Genomic DNA, 26,867 nt, shown 5'->3' with positions numbered 1-26,867 from the left:
TTCGCGGAATATCTCTAGAAGTTGCACCTGAGATCTCCCGGGACTGTCTCTCAGAGTTTTCAGCATTTATTCTGGACTTTTTCCAAGTTTTTTCACAGTAGTTTTTCAAGTGAACCATTTGTGATTTCTGAAAGAGCGATTGTTGATAGTTCTTACGCAATTTTAACGACGATTTTAAGAGGGTTTTCAGGCTTTTCCTAGTTGTTTTTATGATTCACAGCTAGAAATTCTCCTGAGGTTATTTTTTTCCCAGGACTACTCCCAGAGCTCTTCCCAGAATCCTCACCGGAAATCGTTCTGGGCTTTGAGTGTTAATGTTGAGTGTTGGTATTATTCTCCTATAGTTGCTCCCGCGGTTCTTGTTTTCCAGGAGAATCTCTCGGTAAATTCTTAGGTAATAATCTAAGAAATTATTTCCAAAACATTTTCGGAGAAATTAAGAAGGAATACAAGGTAAAATTCCACCTCTCACTTCAGAAAGAACCGAAATAAACATCTGGGAATAATTTATGGAAGTAATCCCTGGAAGAAATTTTAAAGAAATTCCATGGCAAACTCTGAAAACATTTTAGAGATATCCCTGCATTACAAAAGTCTCCAGAAAGAACTTTGGATAAATTCTGGGAGAAGCTTCGAAAGGAATCTCTGGCGAGAAACTCTTTACGGAGCTGTTCGGGCTCGTTTGGAAGTTAACCATCAATGTTAACTTCTTTTCCCGATCAGCCTAGATAGCTGTGTAGTATCGGTAGCGGTTGTCTCAATCGGCTAAGAATAACACTACGGACCGCCTGATCCTGTGGTAAGAGTCCACTAAACAGGTGACCCCTAATTCATGGTGTTATGCGGCTTCATGCTTACCGTGCCAAGGAATGAATGGTTAGGGGGTCTAATGAAAACCTAACCACAAACGGAGCCTGTGAAGAATTAGGGCGTCCTCCACAGTATTACGCCCTGCACTAACTAACCGGAGTAATAGTGCAGTGAACCTTGCGTATCTCCGATATAATCAGTTGCCCTTCTTAAGTCTCAAATTTGAGGCTAAATAAGGGCGGGATTATTCAAATGTTGTAAATTTCGCCATTATCGTTTTTCAATTAACTCCGATTTAGTTTGTCGTTGATGTTTCCTTTTTGTGCTGTGATTGTGAAGAGTGTAATCCTGTCTAGTTTGGGTAGTGGCTACGGCTAGGAAACCTCAGCTCAATTTTCAGCGCAAAAAGCGTGCGTAGCCCAAGTGGCTCTACTTCAAAAAGTTCGTTTTCGTAGGGTAACTTCTGTATAGGTTACCTTGTGAACCCAGTTTGCTTCTTTCATTATAAATGAAGTGTCGTGCCTCGAGCATGCTATATCTTAGAATAACGTTAACAGTATGTTTCAACATTTCCTTATGGATGCCTTCAAGCAAGCTCTTGTATTCAGCATCTTTTCGCTGGTATTTGGCAGTATTGCTGCGATGATTACGTCATCTGAAGTAGCTCAAACATTAATTTGAGGTGCTTCAGTTGGATGGATTACTTAGGTAGTACAGTTCATGGATAACTTAACTGTTGGGGTCACCCTAATGGAATCAACCACCAGGCTCTCCGCTGGCAGCCTCGACTGTCACCGGTTGACGTCTCAATGTGTCGAACCTTCTAGAATTGCTTATGCGAGATTATTGTGTGATGTAGAATCGTTAAGTCACGTTTTTAATAGCCAAATAAATTATACGTTTTTATAGTTAAAAACCCACGATTTCGTTGCCCAAATGGGCCGCCTCGCTACATCACAACAGTGGCGACGAGTATTTACGTAGTTTATGTCGGTTTCGCCGGTTTCGCGTAGTGAAAACTCCGTCGGAAAATTATCACGACGCCGCCGACGAAAAGGAGAAAGCGCACATACAGCGCAATGGAGGAGTCGCAGCAAGCATCGGGAGTCAATCCACCCGGTCATAACCAAAACGGGCATCACCATCAGAATGCCCAGCAGCAGCAGCATCCTTCACTGCCACATCAGCTTCCTCCACAACAACCGCAACAGCTTCTACAACCTCCTCAGCAGCATCCTCCACCTAACCTCAACCAACCGCAGCTTGGATCCACGAACGATGCCCTCATCCTGCAAATATTGCAGTACCTGCAGCATCAACAGGCCGTTACGAATCAGATCCTCCAACAGCAGCGTGAGTTCCAGCAACAGCAGCAACAGGGCGTGCTTCAGCAGGAAGAGGCGATTTTTCGGAACGCTATGCAATCCATCCAAGTGAACGTCCCTCCTAATCCGGAACTCATCTTGGACTCGTTAGCTGCGAACATTAAGGAATTCCTCTACGATCCAGAAGCCAGTTCCACCTTCGGGTCGTGGTATGCCAGATACGAAGACCTTTTTGCGAAAGACGCCGAACGGATCGACGACGGCGCGAAGGTACGGTTGCTTCTCCGTCGGCTGGGAACCCAAGAGCATTACCGTTATGTAAGCTACATCCTGCCGAACACACCGAAAGATTTCCCGTTTTCGGAGACGGTGGAGAAGCTACGGGGTCTTTTTGGTACCAAGGAATCAGCAGTGAAGAAGCGGTATTCCACACTCACCATCGCAAAATCACCCACGGAGGACTACGTCTCCTATGCCTGCCGGGTGAACAAGATGTGTGTGGAATTTGAGTTGTCCAAAATGTCCGAGGCCCAATTCAAATGCTTGATGTTTGTTTGTGGGCTAAAGTCAGAGCGTGATTCGGAGGTACGGACAAGGCTGCTGACGAGGATCGAAGACAACAACAGTGTCAACCTGGATTCGCTCATCGAAGAATGCCAACGGTTGATGAACCTGAAGAGTGATACGGCCATGATTGAGAATCCAGTGGCCCCAGCAGTTCAAGCCATCAAGGGAAAGCAGCAATACCGGAAGCCGTTCAAAAAGCCTTTCAGCGAGCAACGTTCAAGTCAGCAGCATCAACGGCAGCAACAACCACGGAAGAGTGGTCCGGCATCGCCTTGCTGGAATTGTGGCGCGATGCACTATGCACGAGACTGCACTTTCGCCAACCATAAGTGTTCGTCCTGTCAACAGTTGGGGCATAAAGAAGGCTATTGTTCCAGCGCCAGGAGATCAGCCAAGGGTAGGAGATCCAACGATAAGCAGTTCTCCACCAAAACCGTCGTGTCCGTCAACAGCGTTCAAGGCAAGCGCCGTTTCGTTTGGGTAAAACTCAACAACATCCCGGTGCGACTTCAGTTGGACACAGCATCCGACATCACCATCGTGTCAAAGGAGGTGTGGGAGCGAATTGGTAAGCCAGTAGCAGTCCCCACTTTGCAAAACGCCAAAACTGCATCCGGGGAGGACCTCCGCCTCGAATTTGAGTTCCTCTGCGAAGTTTCCCTCAACGAATCCGTGAGTACTGGTCACATTTACGTTTCTAATAATCCGTTGAATCTTTTGGGGATCGATTTCATCGACAAACTGGACCTCTGGTCGTTACCGATGGACAAGTTTTGTAATCTCGTCAACGGTGATGTGCCAGTCGACGCCGGTTCACTGCAGAAGGTCTATCCTGAACTCTTCAGCCCGACCCTGGGACTCTGCACAAAAACCAAAGTGAGTTTGGCACTGAAGGAGGCATGCAAACCTGTTTTTCGGTCTAAGCGGCCGGTGTCATACGCCATGCTACCCACTGTCGACGCGGAGCTTGATCGATTGGAAAGTCTGGGCATAATAACACCAGTGGATTTTTCGGAGTGGGCGGCTCCGATCGTCGTTGTTAGGAAGTCGAACGGGAGCATCCGGATATGTGGCGATTACTCCACGGGGTTGAACGACCGCCTACTCCCCCACCAGTACCCTCTACCCTTGCCGCAGGACATTTTCTCGAAGTTGACTGGCTGCACCGTTTTCAGTCAGATAGACTTGTCCGACGCTTTCCTTCAAATGGAAGTCGACGAAAGCAGCCGGAAACTACTCACCGTCAATACTCACCGGGGCTTGTACCAATACAACAGGCTTCCTCCGGGAGTCAAAGCAGCTCCTGGAGCTTTCCAACAATTGATGGACGTTATGCTAGCCGGACTTCCTTTCACGTCGGGATACCTCGATGATGTCATCGTCGGAGGCAGAACCGTTGAGGAGCATCGACGAAATTTGCATGCAGTTCTCCAACGGATCCAGGAATTCGGCTTCACGATCCGTCCAGAAAAGTGCTCTTTTGGACAAGAACAACTCGGATATTTGGGCCTTTTGCTCGATAAAGATGGTCTGCGCCCAGATCCGAACAAAATTAAGGCAATCCAGGATATGCCACCGCCACGCGACCTTACGGGTGTCCGCTCCTTCTTGGGCGCCGTTAATTATTACGGGAAATTCGTCCCGAATATGCGTTCACTGAGATACCCGCTGGATGAACTTCTCAAATCTTCTTCTACCTTTAGGTGGACTGCTCAATGCCAGAAGGCTTTTGACGACTTCAAGGCGATTCTCTCGTCGGACCTTTTGTTGGCACACTACGATACCCGTCAAGAAATAGTGGTGTCAGCTGATGCGTCGTCGATTGGCATTGGGGCTACCATCAGCCACAAGTACCCTGATGGCAAAATGAAGGTTATCCAGCATGCATCACGGGCATTGACGACCACCGAAGAGAAGTACTCGCAACCAGACCGTGAAGGATTGGCGATTGTGTTTGCCGTGACCAAATTTCACAAGTACATCTTCGGCAGACACTTTCGGCTACAAACGGATCATGCTCCACTTTTGCGCATCTTCGGGTCCAAGAAGGGTATACCAGTGTATACAGCTAATCGCCTTCAACGCTGGGCCCTTACCTTGCTCTCCTACGACTTTTCGATGGAATATGTCTCAACCGATAAATTCGGAAATGCAGATGTGCTGTCGCGCCTGATTGATCAGCATATCAAACCCGACCAAGATTTTGTGGTAGCCTGTACAACACTCGAAGAAGACCTGAAATCCGTAGCCACCAGTACAGTCAGCCAACTGCCACTAAGTTTCCGAATGGTGGAGCAAGCTACTCGATCCGATCCAGTTCTTCGGAAGGTGTACGGTTTCGTCAAACACGGATGGCCGAAGAAACGTTCGGATGTGAAGAGCAAGGAGTTACTGCGCTACTACGATCGCCAAGAAGCACTGTCCATCGTCGAAGGAAGCATCATGTTCAGCGACAGGTTGGTTATCCCGGCCCTCTACAGGAAGCGGTGTCTGGTCCAAATGCACAAAGGGCATCCAGGGTAGACATGGGCAACTCACTCGCGAATCGACTCAAAGAATCGACTCGCGAAACTGAGTGGTAAACCATGATACTTTTTAAAAGAGTTACGATTCAGTGAAGTTCATAACGAGTCCAACAATCTGCAGAAAAGAGTTGGCTGATTACATTCAACGAATGAAGGCTGTGGCGCGCAGTTTTGTCTACTGGCCTTATCTCGACGAGGACATCATCGACCACGTTCGAGCTTGCCACGGCTGTGCCTCTGCAGCAAGATCTCCGCCAAAAGTTACACCAGAACCGTGGCCCAAACCAACGGTTCCATGGCAGAGAATACATGTCGACTACGCTGGCCCACTGGAGGGCGAGTTCTATCTGGTGACCGTGGATGCATACAGCAAGTGGCCGGAGATTTTCCCAACCAAATCCATCACTTCGAAGGCTACAATCAACCTCCTTCGAAGCCTATTTGCCAACAAGGGAATGCCTGAAGTCCTAGTGTCAGATAATGGCACGCAGTTCACTAGCGCCGAGTTCAAGGAGTTCTGCAACGAAAACGGAGTGGAGCACGTAACAACAGCACCATTCCACCCGCAATCCAACGGCCAAGCCGAAAGGTTTGTAGACACGTTTAAGCGGGCGGTCAAAAAAGTCCAGGACGGAGAAGGTTCCATCAAAACGGCATTGGATACATTCCTGCTAGCGTACAGAACTACTCCAAACCCAAACACACCAGATAGAAGATCGCCTGCAGAGCTGATGTACAATCGTCGGCTTAGAACATCGTTGGAACTTCTACGTGTGCCACGGAACCAAGCAACATCTATGGATGCGGACGCAGATCACCAATCAAGATCGTTCGTACCGAAAGACGCCGTCTATGCAAAAGTCTACGCCAACAATAAGTGGACTTGGGCTCCAGGAACAGTTGTGGAAAGGATCGGCCGAGTAATGTATAACGTTTGGATTAACGACAGGAAGTTGATCCGATCTCACGTGAACCAGCTCAGAAGCCGAGGTACAACTACCCTTCGAACGAATAAGAAGCATATTCTACCGCTGGAAATTTTGCTGAGTGAGTGCAACTTAGTCAAGCCATCAACGATTTGCCATCCAGCTCAGACAACACCCTCGCCGGAGTCCCTACGAGACCTACCAACTCGGGTGTCGTCTTCAGAATCGCCATCGTCATCGAGTGAAGCAAGTTCGTCCTCTTCAACAACGACGTCATCGGCTGGTTTCCAATCAGCAGTCGAATCATCGCCAGCGATCCTAGTCCCTCGTCGATCTTCTCGCATCAGAAGACCGCCGCAGCGGTTCAACGCCTATCGGCGATATTAAGGAGGGAGATGTTGGGGTCACCCTAATGGAATCAACCACCAGGCTCTCCGCTGGCAGCCTCGACTGTCACCGGTTGACGTCTCAATGTGTCGAACCTTCTAGAATTGCTTATGCGAGATTATTGTGTGATGTAGAATCGTTAAGTCACGTTTTTAATAGCCAAATAAATTATACGTTTTTATAGTTAAAAACCCACGATTTCGTTGCCCAAATGGGCCGCCTCGCTACATCACAACATTAACATAGAATTGCACCTAACCCTTGACCTTCTTTGCACTTTTGAGTATTCCTTCGCAAAATTTGCGTATTTTCAGGCGACCCTGCTCAACAAACTAGGTAACATGTACTAATTTGTTGCGACCACATTGTATGGTTATCTCGCTTCCATTGGTACTCCAAGAGTGGTATTTGTAGTGTCTACCTAATGGTTGTGTGCATTGGATATCTGGTGAACGAAATTGTTCTTTTGTGGCGGAATTGTCATATGGTATGTTTTGGTGAATGGATTTGTGTTATTTGTACTTTTTTTTGGTAAAGTTGCCAATGTTGGGATAGCGAAATCGTCTTTTTGTTTTTGTAGCGAATAGATATGTTCTTTAAAAGTGACGGACTCGTCAGTTTATTTGTGCTATCATTATTTTGGTGATGAATGTTATTTTTTGAAGTTTTCTAAAGGGGAAAGGACTGTAGTGTCTACCTAATTACTAGGTATGATTCATTATGTCTACCTAAGGTAGTATAAATACGGGTGGTCATTGGACTACACAGCAGAGACTGCACAAGCCTTGGACTTGTCAACATCTTTATTATTCTTCTTTTGAAGGATATAAAAGTATTGTACCTACAACGCCCTCCATTGTGGTATACCATAACTGTTGCTTGGAAAGAAGCTTGTCCCCTGCAGTCTGTGCGGACCGCAAGAGGTATTCCTGAATAGAACTCTTATCTGTTCAAGTTCAAAATATCTTCGGATAAACCATTTTGTATAGTTACGAATCTCTAGCTTCCGCTTGAGAATTATAGCTATATAATCGACTTAGTGAGCCCTAAAAAGCTCTGCTTACTTCAAATCTGCAGGTGAAAATGGGGGTTTGTCCTATTTTTCTCCAAAGGGATTTGAGCATTTCAAACATGTTTTGAACTCTTGTAGTTTGCTATTGAGTATTTTCATGGCGTGAAATTACTCCATAGTTTTATCCCGAAAGGGTGCGTGCGTTGTATAAAGAAGGAATGAGTTTCAGACTCATCTGGTTACCTCGTTCTTCCTAAAATGCTTGAAACGCATTGTCAATTATCACATCTGTGATGTTCGTCTGGCTGACATGTCTTTTCATGTGAACTCACATGCCTCCCAATTTGGGATGTCCATAGTGACTCTTTTACACAAAGTTGTATACTGCCCATGATCGGATATAAGTCCCATATTTGCTGGGTTTCCTATTCATATGGGACAGTTAAGCGATCATAGGCAGTATACGTTTTCAAGAAAGTACTCGTTCAAACGTAGTTTTTGCTGGGGGATTTCTTGAATATTGAGGATGCTTTCGATGACGTGCCTTTCAATGTCATATTGAAAGTCGCATGACGTCACAAGCTACTGCCAATGAGCTATAGGCTCTCTTTACGCTTATGCGTTTTACAATGTCCTTTTCAGGGCACTGATTAAACCCGTTCAGGCCAAACATATCTAAAGATCCTATCTGCAAAAGAGAGGCTCTCTTTGGTTTCCTTCTCTTTCGTTAATATCTCAGCTGTTTATTTGAATTATGATTGTGTCCTTCCATAGAACGATGGTCAAAACAATCGTATTTTGATTTGTACAGCAAAAGTAGTTGAAAAGTGTACCATTACATTGCAATAATTGAAAGAGAAAGTGAACAAAGAGAGCCTCTCAAATGCAGTTAGGACCTATTGAAATGTTTGGCCTGCGTTGTGGTATGGGCTATGAGCTGTCATTGCGCTTATGCGTTCATTCCCTCTTCTAGGGCACCCCTGCCTATTTCATCACCTTTCCCTTTCCCAATCCCATTCCATCCCTAGTCCCACTCTCCCTCAGGTAAATTATGAAATAGGCTTATATGTATGGCGATGGCACAAATGTTCCATATGGAGGATAACATGCCTCTGGAGCCGGCCTTCTGATATCTGATACCTGAAGGAAATTCCAAGGCAAACTGTGAAAACATTTTAGAGATATCCCTGCATGAATCTCGGGAGAAATCCCGTGAAGAACTGCAAAAGGTATCCCAGATAATTTCTTGGAAGAACTTCTGCAGAAATCTCCTAAAATCCCGGGAGAAACTGTTGGGAAGACATCCCGCATTACAAAAGTCTCCAGAAGGAACTTTGGATAAATTCTGGAAGAAGCTTCGGAAGGAATCTCTGGCGAGAAAATCTCTAGGAACATACCAAGAACTTCTAGAGAAGTTCAGAAAAAAAAATCTGTTGTGTACATTGAATTGCTTTAGAAGGATTACGTTCTAGCCTTTTCAAGGCTTAACTTCTTTCTTTTCTGGAACTTGGCCTGCCTCTCTTCAAGTTAGTGTTCTTTGAGCGCTTCCACAGTTATTAATTGAAGGGCTGTCTTTGCCATTGCATGAATTTGTATATTGTGTGACAAGGATAATGATACACTATGCCCAGGCCTAGCCTGGAGGTTTGAACGATATTCAGCGCCCGATTAGTAACATTTTCAAAAGAAAAAGTCATAAATACTAATTAAAAATCTTTCTCTCTCAACTCTTTCAGATACAAATTTACGCCACCCAACCCCAACATGTCACTGCAGGTGCAATCAAGTCAACAACCGACGTCCGGTCGGCGCACTCCTCAGATCTATCAGAATCTTCCCAGCACACCCACTGCGGGGACGCCTCCAACCAATGGCAACAGTTCGGCTAAAAGTTCATCGTCCAAACTATCGCTCAAAAGCGGCAAACAGAGTCCGGTGGTTGAGGTCACTGCCACAGCAACAGCGGAACCCACCGCGACTCCAAAAGATGTCCCCAAAACCCCCAACGTGATGGTAGCGGTCACCAAGCTGGAAAAAACTCCGACCTCGAGCTCACCCAAAACTACCGAGAAGGCAAAGGACGAGAAAGATAAGACGGCAACCAACGGCAACTCGAACGGAACCCACGGTGAAAAGGAAACCAACGGCAAGCATGAGGAAACGGCGAAGGCGGCTGGTTCGGAAACCCCCAAGAAGGAACCGGTAGAGAAGGCAGTCAAGGAGAGCCCCCGAGCCAGTCCTCGCTCTACTCCACAAAAGCAACAACCGGAGTCGATTCCTGTGGAGCAGGCCAAGACCCCGGAAAGTGCCGGAAAGAAGACCAAGGAATCACCCGCGGTCGCTCCTGCGCTTGGCAAAGTTGACGTTACGCCTAAGGCCCCCGAAAAGACGGCCGCTGAGGGAGACGAGATGGAATCGCTGGTCGTTGAACCATCCGAGTATGAAGATTCTCCGATGCCGCCTCGTACCGGTGGCAAAACCAAACTGCTCAAGTATTCCGGTGCCCCACCGACCCGGGCGCGTATCAGCCCCTTCCGGGTGAAGGAAACTACCGCCAATGCCAGCACGATCGTCAACCTCAGCACCGTCAGCGAGGGACAGGACTGTGCCTCCAAGGACTCCTCACTGGATGCCGACTCGCAGCAATTACCCTCCTTGGGTGTCCGTCCGCTTCGTGCAATTTCCGGTCGCCGCGGAATGCGTCCCATCACGGACATTCAGTTCACGTACCGGAAGTCCACCGAAATGAACGATTCCGCATCGAGCTTGAACGTAACCGTCGGATCGGAAATCCACAATGACAGTCTCCGTACGCCGGCGCCGGGTTCATCGCGCAAGCGAAAGGCCATGACTCCGGAGTCCACATCCGATGCGCTCGATGTGAAGGAAATAGTCGAAAGTCCGAAACGTACCCGGCTGGACTTCAGTGGCTTCCTCGGGATCGTAGCCAGCCCTGTAACTATGCTCAAGAACCGTCTTTCGCGAGTACGTCTTCAATCCAGCACTCCGGTGGCCAAGCGAAGCTTTGACGAGGAAGACCTTACCAAGTGCGTCCAGGCGGAAGCCACGACCACCACTGCCAACATATCCGGTGAAGGGGCGGCCAAGATGGACGTTGATCCCGCCGCGGATGCAACGACCACGGACGACAAGATTGAAGACGTAGAGAAGGCCAAGGCCGACGCCGAAGAGCAAACCACCGATCTCCCTAGCGAGGAAGAAGCGGCGAAGAAGGTGGACGGTTCCGAAGATGCTGCGGAATCCCCGGTCGAAGTGAAGGACGTCACTAACAAACGGCAGTTCTGTGTTGTTATGTAAATCATGTAGAATCCCTGTTCTCCCTGTCCTGGAATCCACTCTCTTTCGGATCGTCTTGCATCAATGTACCTTTCTCGGATACTTTTTCAAAACGACGTATAATACACGCAAACCCTATGTTGATACGTCGTTTTGAATAAGTATCCGAGCTTTGTCCTACTTTCGCCCACCTGATTCAGGCTGCTGTAACGGTTCGAACGAACCGTTTTTGAACGCGGTTCAAATGAAAGTTTTAGCGAATCTTTTTTTAATCGGAAGAACTAAATGTTCTTAACAATAAAAATAATAAAAATTGTTTAAGTTTTCTTTTGGTTCGTCTACATTTCTCAACATTGTTGCTTTAGCCCCTCTTTTATGATTCCGACCCACAAATTATCTACCTTTATCGCGTTTATTTTTTTATATATTATCACAAGATGAGATTTGTTATAAGTATTTAGTGGTACCCCGTGAAAGCAAAACTTCCATGAAGGAGAATTCAAAACCAAGTTAAATTTGGAACGTATGGTAACAAACAACAACAATGAAGAAGATGTGCGAGGTGAGAAATCCTTGATAAGGATGCAATTTGAGTAGACGTATTTTGAAAAACAATCAGCAGAACCAACTGATAAACAAGAATGGATGTTTTGAGTAGATGAAGGGAAATAAAGAAAACCTATTTCTTAGTTATAGTAAGAAACCAATAAAAGACGCCGGTGTAGATCACAACAATATTGTGTTAATGAAATTCTGTATTCGTCTCAGACCTCTTCTACATTTGTATTCAGAAAACCCGATTAGGCGAAAACTGGGAAATTCAGAATTCAGAGAGTGATGCCGACTATTATAGGAACAGTAATACGCTCATTATCATACAGCCAATTTTAGAACCCTACATAATCTATTCGTAGATTGAAATTAGATAAACACATTGATATAAATAAAAGCAAACAAACTTGCATAGCGCAACATTAAACAATGGAAAAACATCAACGGTAGTTGGAAAAGAGCAAAAAAACTGTAAAACCTCAAAAATAATCCTAAAAAATACGAAATAAAATTAGTTCTAAACAAGTGTCGAGTAACATTTTTTATCCGAAATTATCTCTCATGGGCCATGACTTATGTAATAAACAACAAAATCCGGTTATTTAGGGCCCCAATAGCCACAGCTGTAAAGGTGTGGGAATTCAACATGACCATGCTGAAGGTGACCGGTTTGATTCCCGGTCGGTCCAGGAACTTTTCGAAACGAATTTTTCTTATTTCCTTGGGCATAGAGTATAGAGTATCTCCGTGCCTACTACTCGATACATACACGGAGAAGAAATCTTGGTGAAATTAATAAAATTTACGGTTCAATCAACTAAAATTTCCTGTTAGTTTAGAGATAACTAGGAAAAGGTTCAATTCAACTATTATATAGTCATAATAACTCTACTTCATAGTTGAAACAACAATACTTTTTTGCTGATTTGAATAAAGTGTATGGTTGATTTAACTGTATTAATAGTTGAAGTAACTATATTTTTGTTGAACATTTTGACAGCTCATTATATAATTCGGTAGAATCAATTATATTTTATTGGGATTTCCAAACACTTTTAACCAAGTAACTAATAATATCAAATTGTTTTTCTACCAAGGAGTTTATTTTTTTCACGACTTGTTTGCCTTAGTGAAAAATTAGGCATGATTTATGCGATTACTAGTTTTGCCGTTTTTGGTGTTGAACCATTTTAGTGTCAAGTGTTTCCTGAGGAAAGCGAAACTTGTCGTTCGTCCTGTAAATGAATATGAAGAACTTGTATTGAAGTTGTATCTGCAAATTTTTAAATACTCAATAAAATTACCTGAAAAATTCGGCATTTATTTAAAAAAAGCTTGATTCGATACGCCCGTAAAGGTGGTCGTACCTGCGCTTTCAATTATTCTCAAAGAGACTATGTCGAAGTCATTTGCTGTAATTTCGAAAAAAAAGCATCTAAATTTAATGCTTCCGTAAATAATGCTATGCATACTTACTGAGCTGTTCGATGATCTGATACGGAAGACGCGTTTAGAATATCCTGACTCAAAAAACTTTTACTTCGGTCCTCTCTTCAGTGTTGCTACTCTCAGACGCCATGTTGAAATGGACGAGAACATGCGCTTGGAATCGACATCAGCATTGACATGGTTTATTCAACTATCATTAACAAATTTTGTTTTATAATAGTCCTGTTCAACGACGTAGGTTGAACTTGCTCGAAGTTGCTGTATCCTACTCTTACCCATTTGTCAACAAACGGGAAAGAGCGGGATGGAGCAAGTTCGAGCAAGTTCAACCTACGTCGTTGAACAGGACTAATATGTTCAATTGAATTCAACAAATCCATAGTTGTTATTATCATTTCATAATTAATAAGAATATATGGCTGTTTGCAAAATAAAACATTGTTTATGTAACTGTAGAAACATATTCATAATGGCAAAATATCATGACAAAAATAACTATAATGTCAACAGGCTCAACAACTATCAAAAATATTATTTATCTTGACATGCCAAAAATCTGGTCCGTGTAGTTATTTAACTAAACCAATCGATTCAAAGATGCCATTTGATAGAAAATTCAATAATCTTTCGAATAAGGGTAAGAAAACTTCGGAAAGTTTGACCATTTTCAAGTTATTGCCAATTAAGGCAATAAGAGTCAAAAACATGGGAAGTTCAATAACTACGTAACGGTTGAGGTTTGACCATATGCGTAGAACAATTTTTTTCACCATTTATGGTCCTCTATCACCCTTTAAAAAGTTTGCACTCAGGAACCTAACACCCTGTATATGCAGAAAAGGTATTGCATTCAAGATTGCATTGCTATTTTGTTTATGGTGAAGGCGCTCAAACGCTCGCAATACCTTATTTGCCACTGCCTTAAATTATTATAAGAATTCCACCATATGGAGAGTTAATTTTAAAATCATGTTCGTTATTTTGAAGGGATTTTTGTTTCCCAAAATGGCCGACTTTGGCACCTACTCACGATTTCGAGCGCACAAATCTCTTCGTAAACAAAACCAGCGCACCTGATCTTCTTATTTTAAGCTTATTACAAGTGAGCAAGAACAGTATAATAGAATACACTGTTGTTTGAAGCTTGCTTCTTGAGATTTGTGCGTCTGAAGTTCTGATGTGCTGTTCAAGCGGGATTTCAAGTCGTTTGCCCTTAAATGGCACTTTTGAAAAATAGAACAATGACTCTTGTTCCTTCACACTTCTACATTAAAATTTTAACGTAAAACTCAATGGTTTCGACAAAAAAGGGGGGGGGGGGGTCTATTTCGCCCCGGGTGTCCATTATGCCCCTAATCCCCCTACACATGCAAAATGATCTTTGGCAGAGAATGCTCTGAGTTATTAACTGTGGAACTGTGAAACTGTGGAAAAACAGCTGAGAAGCAGGCTTTGTCCCAGTTGGGACGTTACGCCAAGAAGAAGAGGATGATGATAATATGGTCGCTACTATCTTCAATTGGCTTCTTTGACGGTGTTGAGATAATTCGATATTCTGAATCTGCATGTCAAACTGAGTCGAAATCCAAATTTTCATAAATTGTGCCCGGGAACCTATTTAAAAATCAATTTGAAGTTTGTATGGGAGCGATTTGTCCAATCACCCCTCGTCGCAGTTTGTACTTGGTGGAGCTGTCAAATAGTTGCCCAGCTGTCAAAAGGTGATTTCAAAAAATCTCTTTGAAATTGATTTTAGGTACCAAAATAAAATTCTAAAAATCTGAAAAAAAATCATAGTGGCTCAGAAAAAGGTGCTCTTTCGTATAGAATCACAAAATCAATACATTTTTCAAAATTAAAAAATATAGAATCAAATTTTTATTTATTGTGCATCCTAGCTTAATCACTCAGATCCTGCTGATCTGAGTCAGCCGCCATAAGATTGCGCCCGTTTGATTTGTACACGGCGGCTGGCAGTTCCACCCGGCGGCTGCAAAACAGTTTTAGCCAAGGTGCACACCGTGTACAAATCATACGTGCGCGGTCTGGCGCGATCTGAGGCTGCGCGTTTCGAACGCAGCTTGCTGAGAATCTAAGATAAGCGCGACAATAATTGATTAAAGCAGATTAAAACCACCATGTGTGATCGGTAGATCTGGGTACCCTGATGGGCTAGCCCTGGATTTTCACAAGCGTTTTCATTTTAAATTTCGGTGTATTTTTTCGACCTTCGAAACAGAATCCTTTATTCGCCGTGAAACGGTTGAACCGATTGAACTGTCATCGCATCTTTCTCGTTCGCACTGACGCAAAGAGAAAAGATAATTCTTTCTCCCTCTAACCTTAAAAACATTCGGGCGACCGAACACAAATTACGTCACCTTAAAGATTTTATGCTCTGAACTTTTTGTGATCCAACGATCTATTATAAACACTATCAATAATAACTTTAATTAAAATACGTTCAATTTAATTCTCTTTTATGTAATAAAACCGCTCCGTATTGCATTTTTCTTTTGTTTAATAAATTTTAATGATCTTGACCAAAATAATTTCTTGTACGTAATTTCCAAACGACCCAAATTGGTTTCACTGTGTGCAGAGCTGCCTTGCCCCCCTGCGTGCGAATCCGTAAACGCACCCGATCGCAGTAGTAGTGGTAGGTGTGTGAAAGAAAAAAACTGTCGCAGCACGTAAAATCTAACGGGAGCCGGAAAATCGACTAAATTTCAACAAAATCCTCAATTTGGTAAGTAGTATCCATCATTTTCGGATCATTTGAAGCGTGGTCATCGATCCCCGAATGAAGTCAACGTGGAATTCCTCCGGAATCGTCGAGAAAAGACCGAAACATGAGTCATGTGCTTTCGGCTGATTCTCTCGACGTCGGACGTCGGGGAGGAATCATTTCCCTTCGTCCGTCCGTTCGGCTCGCGTCCCGGCCCGATCCGATGACGGCTGCCACTACTGTTTACGCACGGATTTGCGATTGCATCCGCTTGTTTCTGCTTGTTGCTTTCCTGGGCAATTGCGATGTTCCGGTGTTCTTCAACAACTGCGTCAAAGGCAAACGAAAGTGATCTGTTTCCTTTGCATGTTTCTCTACCGCTACGCCCCCACTTGGATTAGATTTGGGGCACAGTGACACATACCTAGTGCGTCAAAATGGATTGCGTGATTGTGCCCTATAAAAATATATCATTATTTTTAGTGATACTGATCCCAAAAGTTGAAAATGTGTAGAAAAATGGCATTCGAGTTGCGTTGTTAGGGGTAATAAAAGTTTGGTATCTCACTTTCATTATTGGAAAATTTTTAAGAACATTAATATAAGCATTATGACTTCCGAACTTCCTTAAGAACCAGTATCACCATGCCATTATCAGATGTAACTACTAACTATTATAACAAACCTGATGCCTTCACAGCTTTTCTTGAAAAAGCGAGTTATTGGAGCGGACCTGGTGGGACGGTAGGAGCACATGACTATCACACTGAAGACGTGGGATCAAATCCCAATCCCGACAAACTCAAAATGCAAGTTCTTTTTTCGTAAGGTAAGAGGAATTCGAGATGTAGAAAGTAGTCATTGGCGACACTTCCTCGAGGGTCTCTCAAGAGAAACTTCATGCTGGCAATCATGCTTTGGCTCGCAACATGCGAAACCGTTTGTCTTCCGATGAGAGTGACGAATAGTTTTATCGTTGGATTATCAACATGAGGAAACATCAATAAACGGTTCTCTGGACAGGCTCTATGACTTTTGAATAGGTAGACACTATGCCGAATTTTTCTATGGCTCTTCTTTCATCAAACAATTCCTCGATATGATAAAGTTCATTACCATATAGGGAAACTAACGTATTTTCTGCAGTTTTGTTCTCTTCGCCTCTTTGTCGCCGCGATCCCCTGGGTCCTGCCTCTGTTGCGATGTCCTGCCGGATTTCAACCCAGCCCTTGTTTGTAGATTGTGTCTCCGTAGCGTATGACCGACCCACTTCCATTTACGTTTCCCAATTTCCGGTTTGGGAAGATTCAAATATTACGTCCATCGTTTTTCGTGATTTCTAGATCCCCCCCTCCCCCCTCTGTCACGCAATTTACCTATACCCAATACACGTACTGTCACACTTTTCTAGACACCCCCCCCCCCCCTCCCCCAAATGTTGGACGTAATTTTTGAACGTTCCCTTTCTGATGGCACCGTCGATGGAGCTCATAGTATTCGAGATCCAGTTGTGAGGCCAGTCCTTGAAACCCTTGAGCTTCTATGTGCTCTCTGATGATTCGCGCCACGTTTCGCTGGCGTACTAGTACAGATTTTACGTTGGAGTTGACAATTCGAATTTTGGTGCATTAACTAATCGGATTGGACAGCTCAATGCGTTCAGCAATGCAAGCTAGGGGCTTGGATAAATCATAAATGCATTATGGAATGGATAATATCGATGCTTGAAGATCGAGAGATCTCTTCCGTTTTTGAAGGTGCGCTATCAGTTAGATCTGTGAAGGGCAGTCCTCAAGGAGAAGTACTATCGCCCTTATTGTGGTCTTTTTTAGTGGACGAACTCCTTAAAAAGCTTATGAATCAAGGCTTTGAGGTTATTGAATACGCAGATGATGGCGCCATGTAGCTATTCTGATACGTGGAAAATATGACGACACGATATCCAGCCGGTTACAATCTGTCCTCAAATGGAGCAGAGATGAGGGATTAAACATAAACCCCATACGCGTAACTACAGCGCATTTAGCCCCACAGCTCCAATGTCGTGCTCGATTGTTATGCAGTACAGTCAGTCAGCGTGCTTGACATTGCAGCTGAGGGGCCAAATGCGCTGTAGTTACCCTTCACCCTTCAAAAACTGCAATTGTACATTTTACTAGAAGGTTAAAAATAAATCTTACTGAATCTTTTTTAGATAAAGTTCAAATTCTGTTCTCGGAAGAAGTTAACTTTAGGGTAACTTTGGACAAAATACTGAATTGGAATTCACATTTAAACAATATTTATGCTGCAATAGTCCGGCCCTTGGTCCGGCCTAAGATTACTTATACTTCACGTGTTTGGTGACCCAAAACAAATGAGATGACCTCTCAAAAACTTGCACAAAGACTTGCTTGTATATCTATGACAGGAGCAATGAAAAGCACTCCTTCAGTTGCTTTGGATGCTCTTCTCAATATATTGCCATTGCATCAATTTGTTAAACTTACTTGATACTTGTTGGGCTACAACTCGTAGCGGTGAGTCTACGCCGAATGAAGTATCCGCCTCCATTGGCCTCGATCCTGGACCAATCACTTCCAGTCGCCCTGAACGTTTAGAGTCCTTAGGTCCTCCTCAACTGCAAAAAGCCACCGTGTGCGCGGCCTTCCTCGAAGCCGACGACCCCTTCCTGATTCTCTGCTGAATATAATTTTTGCTTGTCGTTCCTCCGGCATACGAGCTACGTGTCCAGCCCACCGCAGCCTGCCGTGTTGTATTCGTTTCACTATATCCATCTCTTTATATACCTGGTACAATTCGTAGTTCATGCGACGCCGCCAGATGTCGTCCTCCAATTTACCGCGGAGTATTGTCCGCAGCACTTTACATTCGAAGACTCCAAAAGCTCTCTGATCAACTTCTTTCAACGTCCACGTTTCATGACCGTATAAAGCGACCGGAAGAATCAGAGTCTTGTACAACGCGAGTTTTGTCTTCGTTTGCAGCCTGCGGGACTTCAGCTGGTTTCGTAGACCGAAAAAGCCCGATTGGCAGCCGCAATTCGTCTTTCCACCTCGCAAGTAACATCATTATCGCACGTCACTAGAGTACTAAGATGAACAAATTCATCCTCAACATCAAACTTTTCACCATCTAATCCTCGCAGTCTCTCTCTTAAAAGGTACGAACGCCTTTTCCGCGGCCCGGCGGTCCATTCTGAAGATATCGATATAGTCCGCGAAGCCCAGGAGCATATGCGACTTCGTGACAATGGTTCCGCTCCTGTGCACACCAGCTCTCCTTATCGCTCCTTCCAGTGCTATGTTGAACAGTAAGTTGAAAGAGCATCGCCCTGCTTCAGTTCGTCAAAGGTTACGAACGATGACGAAATTTCATCCGCAACCCGTACACTTGATTTCGATCCGTCAAGCGTCGCACGAATCAGTCTAATCAGCTTCGCTGGAAATCCATGTTCGATCATAATCTGCCATAACTCGTTTCTCTTCACTGAATCGTACGCCGCCTTGATATCAATAAACAGATGATGGGTCTGCAAGTTGTACTCCCGAAATTTATCGAGAATCTGCCGCAGGGTGAACATCTGGTCCGTCGTTGATCGGCCCTCATGAAATCCTGCCTGATATTTGCCGACGAAGGACTCCTCAATCGGCCTCAGCCTGTGGAACAGAACTCCGGACAAAATTTTGTACGCTGAATTGAGCAGTGTTATTCCTCTGTAATTCGCGCACTTCAGTCGATGCCCTTTCTTGAAAAGAGGGCAAATGAGACCATCCGACCAACTAGCAGGCAGTTCTTCCTCCTCCTATATCTTTAAGGACAGACTTATTAGAATCCCAAAATGGCCGCCACAATGGCCGACTTTGGCACCTACTCACGATTTTGAGCGCACAAATCTCTCCTTATACAAAACCAGCGCACCTGATTTTCTTATTTTAAGCTTATTACAAGTGAGCAAGAACAGAATAATAAAACGCACTGTTATTTGAGGCTTGCTTCTTGAGATTTGTGCATCTGAAGTTCTGATGTACTTTTCAAGCGGGATTTCAAGACTTTTGTCCTTAATATAATACGGTATAAGAGTTGATACAGCTGCTCACTACCGTGCTTGAGAAGCTCGGCCGGGAGTTCGTCCTTCCCAGCAGCCTTGTTGTTCTTCAGTCCCCTAATGGCTGTCTTGACCTCGGTAGACGGTGTATCATACGCATTCTTTGCGGATGACACGGCTTTCCTAGCGTCGGACAAAGATCCGAAAATAGTCGTTACTCACCTCCAAGCGGCGATGAACAATCTCCAGGAGTTCCAACGGAAGTGGCGAATCAAATTGAACGCAGGAAAAACGCAGTCGATTTTCTTCACGAAGAGGCGTGCTGCTCGACACCTTCCCCGCAGGTCAATTACGGTCAATGGTCAGCCAACTACATGGGACGATCAAGTCACATATCTTGGAGTGCTGTTCGACAAGAAGCTGAAGTTCGACAAACATGTGAACTACGCCGCCGGAAAGGTTGATCGGTCTACCAAAGCGCTGTACTCCCTGCTGAATCGACGGTCGAAGCTGCACATTAAGAACAAGCTACTGGTGGTCAAGTGCGTCATCCGACCAATGATCACCTATGCATCGGCGGTTTGGGGAAACTGTGCTAAATCTCACCGCAAAAGGCTGCAGGTGAAACAGAACAAGCTGCTCAAGATGGTTCACAACTTAAACCCTCGGTATCCGACCGATGATCTCCACAAGCTGGCCGGAGTCGACACCGTCGAAGCAAGCATTGAACGAGCCAAGAGATCCTTCAGGACTTCCTGTGAGATGTCAGCGAATCCGCTCATCGGAGCACTCTTTCCTCAACATCTGTGATACTAGTTTTAAGATAATCTGAGATCTAGGGTTTTTCGCATTCTTTTCCCTAAAATAGCCGAAAGTAGCTAGTAATTTTTGTTCTGTGTATTTATGTCTCATAATATGAATTGAAATATTCTCTCAGTTGAAAGGTAAACCAAATCTCTGAAGTGTAAATGTGAATAGTAGATATAAGAAAGTTGAATTCTGGACAAATAAATTAAATTGAATTGAAAATTGACCTCGTCTAACGTTGGCGGTTCCACACACAGCTTGTCCGTCGTCGTCGATTCGAATTCTGTCCGTCGCTCTTCCACTCCCACCGTTCAACAATACCTCAAAGTGCTCTCTCCACCTGGTAGCCACCATTGTCTTGTCTGTCAGCAAGTTTCCATTACGGTCGTTGCACATGACGGGAGAAGGCGCTGTTTTTCTCCGCATGCCATTGACAGTTTCGTAAAATCTCCGCATATGATTCTGTTGCATACTCTCTTGCGCCTGAGCAATCACATTTTCCTCGTGCTCTTTTTGCGGTGGATTCGTTTTTCGGCTACTCTTGCTTCCCTATATCGCTCCCTGCTCCGCCGGGTCCCCGACACCAGCATCCGGCTTCTGGCAACATTCTTCTCGCCCGTTACCCTCTGGCACTCCTCGTCGAACCACCCGTTCCTAGGTCGTTTTTGAGCAGTGCCTATAACCTCCCATGCTCCCACAGAGTATTGAGATTATCGCTCTCGTTGATCTCACTTATCCGCTCATCCAGCTCTGGTGATAGTCAGCTAAAACCGCTGGATGTTGAAACGCATCGATCGCCGGTTCCTAGAATCCGACACGGTTGATAACCGAGCTCGAATCTTACTAACTACGAGATAGTGATCTGAGTCGATGTTGGGACCTCTAAAAGTTCTAACATCAATTACGTCCGAGAAATGTCGGCCATCTATCAGCACATGGTCGATTTGATCGCAAACATCGACGTTTGGGTGTGCTTGCGGATATCCTTGCGTGCAAATTTGTTAAACTACAAGCTTTAAGGTGAAACATCAAGAAATCCCATTGCAATTTTTCATACAAACTTTAGAGGCACAAATCAGACAAACAAAGCATCGAACCAAGCCGCACTTGTTTTTCCTGGCTTTGCTCTCTTCCAAAAAGAGGCAGCTTTTACAAATCGAGAGCATTTGTTTACAAATTTTCAAAATTGGTGCTCTTGAAAACATGAGTAGGGGACCAAGTCGGCCATTGTGGCAGCCATGTATGTATTCTCTGAAGTTTCTCCTTAAAAAGTACCCTGCAGTTTTTACGTTACAATAAAGTCCTAAACGGGAATCATGTTGAACATTTGAGGATCATCAATGACTTCAAATTAAGTATGAAAATGAAAACAGTAGAAGATTGGATGATAACGAAGACCAACTATGATGTTCTCTTCAAAATGGTGAAACCATGTCGCTATGTTTGGGGCGCTGGTGGGCCATGGTGGGTTTGGTGATGAACTAGTCATCTGCGCTAAAAATCACCCTAATAAAGAAGAAAAAAGGTGGGCCAAGTTTATGTCCAGGTTCTATTGTATGTTACTGATGGGTCCAAGATGGTAGAAAATACAGTAGCTGGTGTCTTCGGCCCTGGACCGAAGATAAGGGAAAAAATCTGACTGGATTAGAGCACAAGCCTTCTTGTCGATCTTGATACCACCATCTGACGTTATCTAGCTAAGATATAAAAAATGTTTGACCTGCTCCACTGCTTACCCAGCTACTGTAAAGTTGAAGTGGTTGTCCGTGTTGATATCCAACGATTTAGTAACGGATTTAGTCCTGCTGACGTTGGTGGCAAGATCCACCGCAGAGGAGCGTTCGACTAGCTCGTTGAACTTACAACTTACTCTGCATGTGAGGGCGTTTGATGATGTCGACATTCCGTTGAGAGAAAGAAGTGTGTCCTTTTATTAAAAAAAGCGTGTTTTTATATGATATTTCAGATATTATCACGTGTTAATCATGGAGCAAGTGCTGCAAAACTCTTTGATAACCGCTGCCGTTCAATTGGAAAAACAACTCGACAATGAACTTTCCCGGCTGGACAGTCTTGGTGGCGAGGACCTGGAAAAGCTTCGCGAGCAGAGAATCAAAGAGCTGAAGAAACAGGCCAATCAACGGCAAGAGTGGAAGAATAACGTAAGTACAGAGATGGAAATTTTTGTTTTCTTGAATCTCGAATACATTTTCCAAATCCATCGACCAGGGTCACGGCGAGTACTGCGAGCTAGCGGACGAGAAGGAGTTTTTCGAAGTGAGCAAAAAATCCGCCAACATCGTATGTCATTTCTATCGGGATTCGACGCCCCGCTGTCGGATCGTCGACATGCACCTCAAGATTCTGGCCGCCAAGCACATCGAGGCCAAGTTTTGCAAAGTCAACGCCGAAAAGTGCCCCTTCCTGACGCAACGGTTGAGGATCAAGGTCATCCCCAGTATAGCCCTGATCAAGGACAGCAAAACGAAGGATTACATCGTGGGCTTCACCGATCTGGGCAACTGCGACGATTTCAGCACCGAGATGCTGGAGTGGCGCATCGCACAATCCGGAGCGATTGAATATAACGTAAGTTGAAAGCGGGATGTATTGTGTGCTTATAAAAACCATTTCTCATCATTTCAGGGAGACCTGCTGACACCCCCAGACGATAAGAAGAAGAAGAAGACCAACTACAACGCGAAAAAGACCATCCGCGGTGGGTACGATTCGGACGATTCCGATATCGACTTTGACGATTAATCGTTGAATGAAGGAATGGTCGAGTAAGTGTTTCTCGTACGGTTAGAATTACAACACAAAATTGCTCTGGTAGCAAAAAGAAAAGAAAGCAACAACAAACTAAAACAAGACAAAACTCAAGATCGCAGCGATGGGTGAACCTTTTTCTAGTGTTTAGGCATTATTTTAGAGTATAGTATTTTAAGGGATCTCTTTCGATGCAAGCACGTATGGCGTACGGTCGGGAGCAAGCGCTTTGCAATTTTGTTCTCCCATTAACACATCAAAATTACTCGAAGCCGACAACAATGAAATTTGTCTCGCTGTCGTTGCATGTTCACTGTTCTTCTAATGGCTAGCTTATTTATGTTCCACTGCGTGTTTTAGTGCTTAAATAACAAATTATCGCGATGAAATGCAATTTTGTTTTTATACCGTGATTTTTGAAATGCTTATTATCGATCCAATGATCGTCGCAAATATTTGAATCAAATTGTGTGATTTTGACGTCCCGGCTAAAAGTGTCCTCCTCTACCTCCTCTTTTGAGTGTTCGTCCCTGTTTTCATCTGTTGAATTATCAATATTATCTAATATGATAGACGATCAAAATCATTGCTTTTTGTAGTTGAATGCACTTTGGAGACGATAGGAAGATATTCCCATTTGGCATAACGTCGCCGGAAATATTGGCCGCGTATAATGCCTTTTATATCATAATAACAATATCTCATTCTTTTTGAAATTATCTAATTGGCGGCAATATGCCAAATAGCCTTTGTTTCATTCGACTTCATGCCAAATGAGCTGCTTCCGATTGAAAAAATACCTAAAACGAGAATTGTTCAAACTATTTGATGATAAAAAAACGAACTTAGTAGTGATAACATTGAAAATTTGAATCACATTCATAACCTGCTAGAAAACAAAAATCAAAGAAACAAGTTTAGGACTATTTTAGACCATATTTTCCAGAAACAAACATAGATGCAAATCTACAAAACATTTCGAATAACAGTCGGATAAAGTTTGACGGTATTTGTCCGGATTTCACCGCGAGGCAAAGAAAAAAAAACTTTTAGATATCTACTCTCAATGCTTACGATTTATTTTTCTTTTACTCATTATATGACGAATTTAACTTACTAACATTTAGTAGTGCAACCAATCACACAATCAGTGAAAAAAATCGTGTTCCATCGTAAAATTTTCGGATGTGCGGATCAAAAACAGAGAATAATTTTGGTTACAGCTTGTCGTCCATTTTGATCTACCTATACAGAGAACACTATGCCGGAATAGAGTGCTGGATCTGTTTTGGTGTTAAGGATTATCCACTTTTTGGCACTGCGACCATTTGAACACGTGAATGGAGGCATAAAATGCGAAGGCGCATGATTGCAAGCCTAGTGACTATGTATTAATAAATTATTTAAGTTTTCTATTACTGATGATAATGTAAGCAACGATCGCGATAGTGTTCTTTTCCGAAAGCCCTGACATCGTGACCAGAAAAGAAGAAGAGAGAAACCTGAGATCATTTGTGACACCTTGTATGAGGGTTCATCGATGTTAGCGCGTTTCCCAGATCTTGACAATCAACCGGTGCAAATGGGCAACTTTTCCGGGTCTATCTTGAAAAGTTCAGCTATAATACCATCCTTACCAGCTTTCTTGTTGTTCTTGAGCTGACGAGTGGCATCCTTTATTGATTTTGGTTCTTGAGAACGGCACATCAGTTCAATTTCCTTGCATGTAACTAAACGTTCAATGTTCTGCCAGATCTTATTTTGCAACATGATCGCTCGCGCGGTCTCTATACCTACACTCCTTGTCGAACCAATCGATCCTTCGACCCCGTTCCATGTACCCAACGGTGCACGGCTGCGTCGTTGATGGTCACTTTAACTGTACACCATCAATCCTCTAGAGTGTCTCATGGAGCTTGCGACGAGACATGCTGTCGAGTCAGTCGCCCTAGGTCGTACCGAGGCGGCCGCCGTCGGTACCATACATCGTTGATTGCTGAGAGTTTTGATCGTAGTTTGATCATCACCTGGTAGGGTTCGGAGTCGATGCTAGCGTATGTTATGTCCTGGCGTCGATAAATGCCGGTCAAGTGCCGCCCATAAATCAGCAGAACATAGTTGATTTGAGATTCCATTTGCTGTAGTGATCTCCAGGTGCGACTATTGGTTTTCAGACTCGGAATAAAAGTAGTAGTAGTAGTAGTAGTTTAACGATTCATTCAGCGCTGCTAAGCAGTATGAATTCATGAACACTCCACCTCATACTGATCTTGCGATCCGCACATGGTCCTCAACTCTGCCAATCTGGTTCCTCCGATGGGTTTCGTCAGCAAATCAGCAATCATGTCCTTCGTCGGGCAATAAACGAAACAGATCTCGCCAGATGTCTTATAGCTCCGCACAAAATGGTATTTGGGAGCAATGTGCCTAGTTATGTTGCTGAACTTATCGACGTCCAACATCTTCGAAGCACTTTTGTCGTCCTCGTACAATACTGGATCTTGCTGCTCATCTCCGAGATTATCGAGGAGTCGTTTAACCCACAACATCTCTTATGTAGTATCGGCCAAAGCAACAAATTCCACCTCCGCAGTGGACAATGAAACGCACGACTGCTCTCTGCATGCCCACCGTTGAATTGGATCACCATACCGCTACTATTGTGGATTTCCGATCTTGCCTATGCTCTGCCCAGTCGGCTTCATAGAATCCAACTAAACCACTTCGTCCATTGTTGTCACTCACAGAGACGCAACCAGAACCCTTCAGGTACCGTGCTCCAGCCAATCATGTTGAGATAAGTTGCTCGTCTTCCTGCTTAGCATTGACACCGCTGCTGAAATGTCCGGTCGGGAGTTGACTGAAACAGCTTCAATACTCCACAATGTTCGGAAGGGATGCGCCAGTTTCTTGCTTATAATATCCTAGATCCAACAGAACCTTGTAAGCAAAATCGCACAATTTCATGCTTCTAGTTTATGAAGAAATCGCCAGCTTCATCACGTTTCACATTGATGCCGAAGTACCATTGGACATTACCCCAACATCACCCAGGGATTCCGCAAAGCTCGGATTCACCGGTCTATGATCTTCTCGTTCTCACATGCCACTATCAAGTCGTTGACGTATACCGGCACGTAGCACCAACGATGATTCTCCTTCTTCCAGTAGAGACACGGATCCGAGTTACACCGCTGGAATCCCAGTCGTTCCAATTCGGAGTGCAGTGTGTTGTTCCATGATTTGGCCGCTTTCTTCATGCCATATTATCAGCTTGTACACCATTCGTTCTTCTCCTTGCACAACGAATCCTGGAGGTTGACGAAGGTATATTTCTTCATCGAGGTTTCCGTACAAAAACTCAGTCGTGACGTCGAATTGTCGCACCATCCTACCTTGCTTCGCAACCACAGTTAGTAGAGTCCGGAAGGTGGTTTGACGAATCACTGGAGCAAACATTTGGTCATAATTTGTCCCGTACTGCTGGCTGTGCCCTTGTGCGACGAGTCTTAAAAGACACGGACACGTTCAATGCTTCCAGTGAGCTATTCGCTCTTTAAAGGAAGCACGACACTAGACAACGGACTAGCATGCAACGCCCAGTGGCACAGCCGAAAACTTTTCCTAAGTACTTGGTGACACTAGCCGCACGGTCACGAAGCCAC

At 44.2% G+C, this 26,867-nt stretch overlaps 4 protein-coding genes across 4 annotated transcripts; all 4 read left to right on the top strand.

Annotated features, from left to right (window-relative positions):
• The first annotated feature begins 1,550 nt into the window (after positions 1–1,550).
• Positions 1,551–5,225, top strand: LOC134292184 (uncharacterized protein K02A2.6-like). Its single transcript, XM_062861092.1, has one exon. The coding sequence runs from the start codon at positions 1,890–1,892 to the stop codon at positions 5,223–5,225; it is 3,336 nt and encodes a 1,111-aa protein (XP_062717076.1). The 5' UTR covers positions 1,551–1,889.
• A 151-nt stretch (positions 5,226–5,376) lies between these two features.
• On the top strand, positions 5,377–6,540 carry LOC134292183 (uncharacterized protein K02A2.6-like). The gene has a single exon (XM_062861084.1). The coding sequence runs from the start codon at positions 5,377–5,379 to the stop codon at positions 6,538–6,540; it is 1,164 nt and encodes a 387-aa protein (XP_062717068.1).
• A 2,719-nt stretch (positions 6,541–9,259) lies between these two features.
• LOC115264134 (proteoglycan 4-like) lies at positions 9,260–10,940 on the top strand. Its single transcript, XM_062850359.1, has one exon. It carries the CDS (start codon positions 9,317–9,319, stop codon positions 10,868–10,870), a length of 1,554 nt encoding a protein of 517 aa, XP_062706343.1. The 5' UTR covers positions 9,260–9,316; the 3' UTR covers positions 10,871–10,940.
• A 4,500-nt stretch (positions 10,941–15,440) lies between these two features.
• LOC115264136 (thioredoxin domain-containing protein 9) lies at positions 15,441–24,635 on the top strand. The gene is made up of 4 exons (XM_029867501.2): positions 15,441–15,599; positions 22,400–22,595; positions 22,663–23,022; positions 23,080–24,635. Exons 2-4 carry the CDS (start codon positions 22,419–22,421, stop codon positions 23,194–23,196), a joined length of 654 nt encoding a protein of 217 aa, XP_029723361.2. The 5' UTR covers positions 15,441–15,599; positions 22,400–22,418; the 3' UTR covers positions 23,197–24,635.
• Positions 24,636–26,867: the final 2,232 nt, after the last annotated feature.

The sequence above is a fragment of the Aedes albopictus genome, chromosome 1 (assembly GCF_035046485.1).
Source record: "Aedes albopictus strain Foshan chromosome 1, AalbF5, whole genome shotgun sequence".
NCBI classification, from domain to species: Eukaryota; Metazoa; Arthropoda; class Insecta; order Diptera; family Culicidae; genus Aedes; species Aedes albopictus.
The sequence above is the reverse complement of the archived record's forward strand: the minus strand, read 5'-3'. Positions and strand labels throughout refer to the sequence as shown.

Excerpts from the sequence above, each read along its gene's own strand:
- LOC115264136 (XM_029867501.2), top strand. The coding sequence starts at position 22,419 with ATGGAGCAAGTGCTGCAAAACTCTTTGATAACCGCTGCCGTTCAATTG. Across the intron at positions 22,596-22,662 it reads GGCAAGAGTGGAAGAATAAC|GGTCACGGCGAGTACTGCGA; the intron begins GTAAGTACAGAG and ends TCCATCGACCAG. Across the intron at positions 23,023-23,079 it reads CCGGAGCGATTGAATATAAC|GGAGACCTGCTGACACCCCC; the intron begins GTAAGTTGAAAG and ends TCATCATTTCAG.
- LOC134292183 (XM_062861084.1), top strand. The coding sequence starts at position 5,377 with ATGAAGGCTGTGGCGCGCAGTTTTGTCTACTGGCCTTATCTCGACGAG.
- LOC115264134 (XM_062850359.1), top strand. The coding sequence starts at position 9,317 with ATGTCACTGCAGGTGCAATCAAGTCAACAACCGACGTCCGGTCGGCGC.
- LOC134292184 (XM_062861092.1), top strand. The coding sequence starts at position 1,890 with ATGGAGGAGTCGCAGCAAGCATCGGGAGTCAATCCACCCGGTCATAAC.